Here is a 9,262-nt window from a genome sequence, read left to right on the forward strand (position 1 = left end):
TTCTGGAGAATGGCAAACAGTTCATCAGCTGTAAATGGTAATGTCTACTTGAAGGAGCAGGAGCTTTTACTGTTTTCGCAGCTACTGTTGCCAGTGCCATTAACGACGTTCCTTCAACTCACTGCATGGAGCAGGACAAAAGCGCTATACCTCAGAGACCACCACTAAAGTGACTCAGCAATAACAGAGGTCTCTAGAACAGTGTTTGGGTTTTTTTCCTAGGATTGCACATCACAAGTTGCAAGTCATTACACAGAATTATTCATTTACATTCACATTTACGGCATTTAGCAGATGCTCTTATCCAGAACGACTTACAAACGTGCTTTGTCATTTACTCAGAATATATCCTAGTACAGTACAGTAGGTTAGAATCAAACTTACCAATGAACTAGAATACTGTAGAATACAGGGATGAATGCTGATGCCTAGAAGTAGAAAATACATAAGGTCTATGTATTAACAAAATACATGTACAAAATACATAAGCTCTATGCTAGAGTTTGTTAAACAACATAAACAACATAAAGAATATCCTACAATAAGTACTAATTTAGTCAGTCAATATGGGAGCAGTGTCAGTTGTGCTTTAAATAATCTGCAAATAGATGGGTCTTCAGTCTGCGTTTGAAGACTGCAAGGGACTCTGCTGTCTGGACAACAAGTGAAAGTTCATTCCACCATCTTGGAGCCAGGACAGAAAATAGTCTTGATACTTGTCGTCCATGAGACCTGAAGCAAGGTATTTCAAGCCGAGCCGTACTTGAGGTTCAAAGTACTCGAGGTACGGATCTGTCTTTGACCACTGACCTCATGTATGAAGGGGCTGGTCCGTTTTTGGCTTTGTAGGCAAGCATCAAGGTTTTAAATCTGATGTGTGCAGCTACAGGGAGCCAATGAAGGGAGCGCAGCAGTGGAGTAACGTGTGAACTTTGGAAGATTGAAGACCAGTTGTGCTGCTGCATTCTGGACAAGTTGTAGAGGTTTAATGGCTCTTAGAGGAAGACCAGCAAGTAGTGAGTTGCAGTAGTCTAGCTTTGAGATCACAAGAGACTGCACAAGCACCTGTGTAGCTTCCTGCGAGAGAAAGGGTTGAATCCTTCATATGTTACAAAGGAGGAATCTGCAAGACCGAGTTAGATTAGAAACATGAGTTGAGAATGACAACTGGTTGTCCAAAGTTATGCCCAGGCTACGGACAGCTTCGGGTGGTGATACCAGGGAGTTCTTGAAGGAAACAGTGAGGTCATGGTAATGGTTAATATATTTTTAATATATTGTTAATATATTTTTGTACATACATAGAATATATATTTATCTGTATATATATATTTTTTTCTCTATGCACCCCTGGTTCTCTTCCTCAGTTTGGACAGAGCACTCTCCACCATTTCACTGCGTGTTGTACTGTGTATGACTATGTATGTGACAAATAAACCAAACTTGAACTTGGTTGGGAGTACCTGGGATGAACAAAAGCTTGGTTTTACTGGGGTTGAGCTTCAAGTGGTGGGCTGTCATCCATGATGCGATGCCAGTCAAACATGCTGAGATACGTCTGGAGACCTGTGCATCAGAAAGAAATAGTTGAAGAAAGAAATAATTGAGTGTCATCAGCATAGCAGTGGTAGGATAAACCATGAGAAGATATTACATCACCAAGAGAACGAGTATACAAAGAGAAGAAAAAGGGGCCTAATACTGAGCCTTGTGGAACACCAGTGGAGAGTCTACACAGTTTGGATGTGGATCCTCTCCATGTCACCTGATAGGATCGGCCCTCCAGATAGGACTGAAACCATCTCCAAGCAGAGCCAGTCACACCAAGCCTGGAGAGAACAGAGAGAAGAATTTTGTGGTTCACTGTGACAAAGGCTGCTGAAAGGTCTAGAAGAATCAAAACAGATGACAGTTTGGCAGCTTTAGCAGCATGAAGTTTTTCAGTCACTGCTATGAGGGCCGTTTCTGTAGAATGTACCGGTTTGAAGCCAGTCTGATTGGGATCATGCAGCTAGTTCTGGGTGAGAAAAAGAGAAAATTGATTGTAAACTGCTCATTAAAGGGCTTTTGAGAGGAAAGAGAGAAGTGATACCGGTCTGTAGTTGGTAACGCTGGAGCCTTCGTGTGGCCTTCTTGAGGACTGGTACCACGCTGTTGGTTTTGAATGCAGTAGGCACATGTTGATTACCATCCTAATTTAACTCAATAAGTGCTGTTCAATAAGTGCTGTTCCCAATTCATTTGAAAATCCATAACATGCTTTTACTTTCATGGTTTGACACAATTCACACACACCTCCCCTAAAGATCTGGAGGAGAAGTGACAGAACATAATCCTGGCATGCTGTGTCTGTCCAGGATCAGAATATGCTCATCCCCATGTGAAAACTGAAGCCTGGCTTCTGTACATTGCCTGATGTCCCGTCACAGCTGGCGCATGGAGATGTTTTGCTCCAGAGCTGGAGCTGGAGGTGGTGAACTTGGAGCAGTATGCCCAGAGGGGCACCTGGATGGCCTCTCTGGCATGCTGGAACACATGCAGGGACACCCAGGGACGGTGCAGAAACAACTTTTTCAAGATCCAGAATCCAAAGGTGCTGCAGGAATGGCTGAAAGAGTGAGAAGAACTACAGTTGGCGAAAACGACGTTATTGAGTAATTATTACACCTCAAGAGCCTGCTGAAACTCCACATACTTTGTCCACCACTATGATGTCTCCCACACCTCTTACCTGTGCTGCCTGCCCCCTCTTCGCAGTTTCTGTGGCCCCTCTAGTTTGTGAGGATTTGTGGGGTGACTATTCAAATTTCCTCAGTCTCCACAGGTACTCAGAGCATTGTTATGCCCTCTTCACTAGAGTGTCAATCTGAGTGACCATGTCAAATCCTCCAAAATATTGACACCTAGCTGTCTGAAACTGCTGGCTTGCACCACCAGGGACCCACTGACAGTGAAATGTTTGCATATTCAGAAAGGTTACCAAAGTCCAACTCTGCTTTTTTTTTTTTTTTTTTTTTTTTAAACTCACATTCAGTAGCAGGCTGCTTTCCCAACAGCACTGCCCTCACTGTTGAAGAGTCCTACCACTTCTGTATTGTTGCTTCCACAGTTTTTAGCCAGTTTATTTTCTTGCTAAGGTTAGGTTGCAGTGAGAAAAGTGAGCGAAATGTTGTGTGTATGAAAACTAAATCAATTCAAAATTAAAGTGCATAATCAATCTAGTGTTAAACTTAGCTTTACTTGGCATTGTACTAATAACTATTGTATTTAGCTAGTAGCTACTAGAGTTAGAAATGCTTGTGCAACATATTGCTAGTTACAATAGAATTGTACCAGTAGAGTATAAAGACCCTCAAAGTAAAATCTGATCTCCCGACATTTATTAAATATTTCATAGAGAAACGTCTGCTCTGGGTCTTTTCCCGGGTCTCGTGCGGTCCAGGTACGGCCCTACAGCTCGGTAAGAAAACGTGTGCGCGAGCTCTGAATAACATTCCATTGCTGTCCAATTGCATTGCGTTAAATAATGCTCCACACTGCCCCTATCTGGTAGAAAAGTGAAACGCACCTTAGATGAAGCGCAAGATAATGCTCACCTGTTCTCATGCACTGAATCTGTGGCGTGAATGAGATACTCACTGTTGGTCAAAGCGCATGGAAAAGTGATGTACTCTGGGTGAGTCCAAAATTTTTATATTTTGTTGCATTGAATTAAAATACATTTTGAACGCAGCTGTTAACTAGCGTTCCTGTAGTTAACCAAGGCCCCTTTCACACAGCTATTTATTGTAACTTCCAGCAAATTTATCTAACGCATAAATGATGCCTTTATAGTGAAATAGCATTTATAGTGCTGTTTGTTCTGTGTACATGCGACAGGGCATTTACCATGCTGTTTCCGTTATAAAATCCTTTATAAAGTCGAATAAACGTAACCTGGGGCCCTTTATTTAACTTTGGCTTTAGCTTAAGTATTGTCCATAGACCACTTCACATTTTTACCAGATTTTCTGCAGTACTTTATTTACACACACATCCCGAAACAGGACATACATCATTTGCTTTTGAAAGGCATGTAACCAACAGATGAATTATAGATTTCCACTTAGGTGAAACTCCATCTCTCCACGCCTCTCACTCTCTTTGCTTTCGTTGACGGCCCCCTCGACATCCACTCACCGGACCTCCCGCAGTTTCCCAGCATGTAACAAGAGCTGTGGCTGAGGGCCAAATCTCAGGTGCTCGCCTCCCTAAAAGCAGTGTGTGCGATGAGAGCAGCCGCTTCGCATCCGCTTCCGATAAAACCGTCCGAACGCGAACTTAAAAGCGCTCTGTGCGGCAGTGATGTCGCCGGCAACTCGCCGAGAACTCAGCTCAAGGCGCGGACTTCCAACAACACGTTCAGCAACAGTCATGTGTTTCCACATGGCCATAACAGAGGTCAGTTGCCTTAATCACGTTTTCTTTTGGCAGACACAACCCTTACCTTTTACGGAGCCCGTAAAGAATGAGATCTATGAAAAGATCCGAAGACTTTTTACTGTAGTATCTCGAAGTGCCGAATCCACATTGCATTTATAGTAGGAAATGCAAAAATGTAAGATGTAAAATGTAAATGCCTGATTCAAATGTAAACTTTCATTCATTGTTTATAATAGAGATTAAATAGTCGACATTAGAACTATGCATTTTCATTAAATGAGAATAATAGGAACTGTTTCCCTGGTGCTTGAAGGATTAGAGGGAAAAGTAAGATGGTGTGTTATATCAGCACATTTCATTTTATCCCAGAAAATACAGATGAACACAATGCTGGTGAAAGTCCTTGGAACAAAAACAACCCTGTAAAGGCTTCAAGAAGCCACCAGGAACTTCACAGAGAGCTTCTCCTGGCCCACAAAAAGTAAGAGAATGACTTATGCTCAGCTAGTTTTCAGGCTTGATGTCACCTTCTTCTATAATGATATAACATGGAACACTGATGCTGGGGAAGAAGGAGAAACAAAGTCCATTTGATTGCTAGCTTTTCATAAATCGCTGAGCCAATCAAGTGGACTCTGTGAAAAATTGATGACAGTCTCATTCTTTCTCTCGTCTTTTGTGTCAGGCAACCATACTTGGCCACACATGATGCAATCGTACACCTTCTTGCGTGAACGATAGCCTACATATCACGCTGTGGCAGCTTCTGTAATGACAGACATTTACCCGGTTAAGACTTGCTGGATAGCTCTTCTTTACATCACTGTATTGTCAAGGGGAGAGTGGAGAAACCTTAGACTGGAAAAAAGCTATGCTCAGTTTAGTCTGTTGGTCAGAGAGGATGGAGTAGATGATAGAAAATGGGTTTCAAAATGGACATTAAAAATTTATGTCAGGACAATGATTGACAAATGGCTGATTGCATTTGATAATTATAAATCAGTAAATGCAGTGTTAATCATGACAGGTGTCAGTAATGTGGTGGCAATGGTACCTTCAACTTTACTGCTCGTGAACAGTCAAAGAAGATTCTCACATATCAATCAGCCACTGCTCTGCAATCAAGTTTGATGAAGTTTCAATGAAATTTAAGATACTATCATACTGTATGATACTTCTCGTATTTAGAACACTGGGTTTTGTATGCAGCAAGTTCATGTCTTGTTTCCTTTAGCAAGCACCTGTTTTAACTTGGCTGTCTTAAACTTATTTGATTCATCCCTCAAAAAAGCAAGGATACGAGTTATGTATATCTACGATATTGCTCTGATAGGAATCCTAAGTGTTTCATGAATCAAAACCTATCAAATAAACAATCTGCTGATGCAAACCAGCAAAGCCAGTGTAGCTCATAAATGCTTTAAAGAGTTTACTAATGCCACCTCAAAGAGGAGCCTGGAGAATCTGTATGCAATCTCATACATGGGCAACTCATACAGTGATTGGCCATAACATAAAAACCACCTGCCAAGTATTATTTGGCTTCCTCTGGCACCACCAGCTCTGACCCTTGCATGTACTCCACAAGACTTCTGAAAGTGTCCTGTGGTATCTGGCACAAGAAATTAGCAGCACGATGTTTGAGTCCTGAGGTTTGTGAGGTGACACCTCCATGGAGCTGGCTTATTTTTCCATATGCTTGATGGGATTGAGATCTGGGGAATCTAGAGGCCCAGCCAACTCTTTGGACTATTTTCTTATGTTCTTTAAACTATTCCTTATATAGCGTGGCAGGGTGCATTATACAGCTTACAGAGGCCACTGTGATTAGGGAATGCCATTGCATGAAGGGGTGTACTTGTTCTGCAAAAATGTTTAGGTAGTTGTTACATTTTAAGGTAACACACACATAAATGCCAGAACCCAAGGTTTCCGAGCAGAACATTGCCCAGAGCATCACACTGCCTTCACTGGCTTGTCTTCTTCTCATAGTTGCATCCATCCCCAGGTAGGTGATGCACATATACCTGTCCATTCATATGAAAATGTGATTCAGACCAGATCACCTTCATCCATTGCTCCATATTCAAGTTCTGATGCTCATGTGCCCATTGTGGGCACATTCAGTGATAGACTGGGGTCAGCATAGGCACTCTGACTGGTGTGCGGGTATGCAGCAAGCTGCAATGCATTGTGTGTTCTGACACCTTCCTGCCATAACCAGCCATTTCATACTGTGAACACATCAACTTCAAGAACTGACTGTTCAGTGGCTGCCTATTATATCCCACCCATTGGGAGGCGCCATCATATCAAGATAATCAATGTTATTAATATTACCTGTCAGTAGTTTTAATGTTGCAGGAGATCGGTGTGTGAAGAAAGCACTTTTGCTCCTTTTAGATATAGTGTTATGAGCCAGGTATCTTGGAACATTAAGAGAAGCAACTGGCAATATGACATTTTGAACATTAGGTTTGAGGCTATGGTGTCAGATAGATCATAGTGGATCATAACCTTCTCGTATTTTTGCTACAAAATGCAAGCTGTAGAAGGAGGAGGAGTATCAGACAAAAACTACAAACAGGAGGAGCTTTGCTGTGTCTGTAGGAGAAAGCCATGTGATCTGATCCATTTGTGCTCTCTGCTGAACAAGAAGCTGGAGATAAATAAACCTCATTTAAAAACAAAACAAAAGTGTTATGGGTTTAGCACAGGCATTTGGTGGGGCTGGGACACATGTTGGGACACATGAATGTCGAGGCTAAACACGGTGGTCAGATTTCTTCTTTGTAATCGTCAAAGTTGTTGGGATAGACACGTTTTCCTTCCCTGTCGACAGGTACTCTGGTCTCTAAGGACTGCTGAAGAGGTTCAGTCTGTGACCCAGATTAGCACCGCACACTCGAAAGGCTCTGGGATTTATTTTCTAGCAGATAGGTCATATGTCATTAGAAACCGGGCTGTGCGTTGTGCTTCATCAGCTTATATTAGTCTTCTGAATAGTGGAACTTGATTACAGTGGCTTTGATTACAGCCAGGTGGACATGTAAAAAGTGTTCATTAACAGTCAGATAAAATTTTAGGAGTTGCACAGCATGTGAAAAAACAAGTTTACCAGGTCACTGGGAGAGTCGTATGTAAAAAATAAATAAATAAAAAAAATCCAAACAAACCAATGAGGTAAAACAAGTATTACCAGAAGTAGTGTTTGATTTGATGTTTAGCTCCACCACATTCAGCGAAAAGCTCTCAGCATTTTTATCAGAATGTTAAAAAGCTCAGGGCCAGTGCTATTAGTAGTTAGAACTGTTTCAACTGAAACAGTACAAATCAATTTTCCAAAAACCCAACAAGAAATATAATTTTCTGACTTTTCAGAGAAACATTTCTTTCAGGCATGATAAAGGTCTAGATGGTTTAAAAATTGATTTTCATGCCCAACAGACAGCTAGCTTCTCTCCCTTAAATGCCTGGTGGAAAGACTTTCAGCAAATGAGATGAACCAGATTTTTCGGAAAGATCTTACAAGTTCAAATAAACTGCCAGCCGATAAAATTTTTTTCAAAATTAGGTCTTCTCATGTAAATGTCAAAATGTCATACAACCGTCTTTCCTTGTGTTTAGGTGTGATTGACGGGAGGATGGTGATGTGCCGTATGAAGTCTTTGGTGGTTCTTTCCGTCCTGTTGCTCGCTTGTTTCCCCCATCATGCCCCCAGTGTGCCTCTCTTGTGTCTTGATTCTTTGGGGAGGGCAGAGGCCTGGTAGTGTCCACTAAGCCTGAGCTCCAGATGGTTCTGGAGAAGCGCAAGAGGGAACAGACCCAGCGGGAGGAGGGAGAGCAAGGTAGAAGCCCTCTGGAGCAGGTCCTTCTCCAGCGTCAGCAGAGGCAACAGGAGGTGACGGTCAGCACGATCTTACGTCCTCGTTAACAACTTTTGAGGGACAAATATTGTTACAGTGTGACATTTTATGATATCAACTAAATGTTTCTTTGTTTGGTTAAAGAATTCAGGAGAATATAGTATGAATGAGAACTTTTTTTTTCACTAGGAAGTTAAAAATGATTATTTTGGTCATAACCTCAAGAATATATGCTTAACTCACTGCGTGAGTATATGCTATTCACTGTGTTTTGACAGAAGGAAAAGGAACAGGAAGAGAAGGTGCGTGAAGAGATTCAGCTTCTGGAGTTTGTCAGAGTAAGACAAAATTTGAGAAAAGTCCACTCAGCTCTGCAGAAGAAGACCAATCCGTGAATCTTGCTGACATAAGAATCTGGGAAAGGAATACTTATCCAGTAGCCACATCAAACTGAGCAACTTTCAGTAGTGTTTCATAATGCCTGAAAGCAGAGTTCTCACATTCTAAAGGGGAGTTCTCACATTCTAAATCACATTCCTTTATCCTTCATTGGCACAAAGCGTCACATCTGTGGTTTGCACGTGCCTTTTCTGTCCATGAGCTAGTCATTCATTAATATCAAAGTTTTCTCTCAGTACCTTCAGCACTTTTTTTTTTTTTAGAAATGACCAGGATATAATAAAATAAAAATATAATAAAAATGATTGTGTGCCGTCCTTAATCATTTATTTAGAAAGACACAAGGGCCAAATTCATAAACATATTAACAATAACACATTAACAGCAAATAATGCTGCAGTAACCCATTTACTCATTCATAATTGTGGTATATTTTTTAGGATATACTGCATTTTGTCCTCAATTGCATATGATGTTAGCAATTCATAAACAGACCCCCCCCCCCCCCCCAAAAAAAAAACAAAAAACAAAAAAAAACAACAACAACCCAAAACAACACAAGAAGCAAACAAACA

General features: G+C 41.3%; 1 protein-coding gene across 2 annotated transcripts; it reads left to right on the forward strand.

The window, feature by feature from the left end:
- Nucleotides 1–4,143: 4,143 nt before the first annotated feature.
- On the forward strand, nt 4,144–8,955 carry si:ch211-218o21.4 (protein FAM107B). Of its 2 annotated transcripts, none has more exons than XM_027012242.3 (4): nt 4,144–4,440; nt 4,792–4,903; nt 8,182–8,329; nt 8,567–8,955. In XM_027012242.3, the coding sequence occupies exons 1-4, from the start codon at nt 4,269–4,271 to the stop codon at nt 8,681–8,683; spliced, it is 549 nt and encodes a 182-aa protein (XP_026868043.2). In that variant the 5' UTR covers nt 4,144–4,268; the 3' UTR covers nt 8,684–8,955. The 2 variants fall into 2 exon arrangements, with proteins under 2 accessions (XP_026868043.2, XP_026868044.2); XM_027012243.3 differs by having other exon boundaries at nt 8,182–8,323.
- Nucleotides 8,956–9,262: the final 307 nt, after the last annotated feature.

The sequence above is a fragment of the Electrophorus electricus genome, chromosome 20 (assembly GCF_041902795.1).
Source record: "Electrophorus electricus isolate QZ-2024a chromosome 20, ASM4190279v1, whole genome shotgun sequence".
Lineage (NCBI taxonomy): Eukaryota > Metazoa > Chordata > Actinopteri > Gymnotiformes > Gymnotidae > Electrophorus > Electrophorus electricus.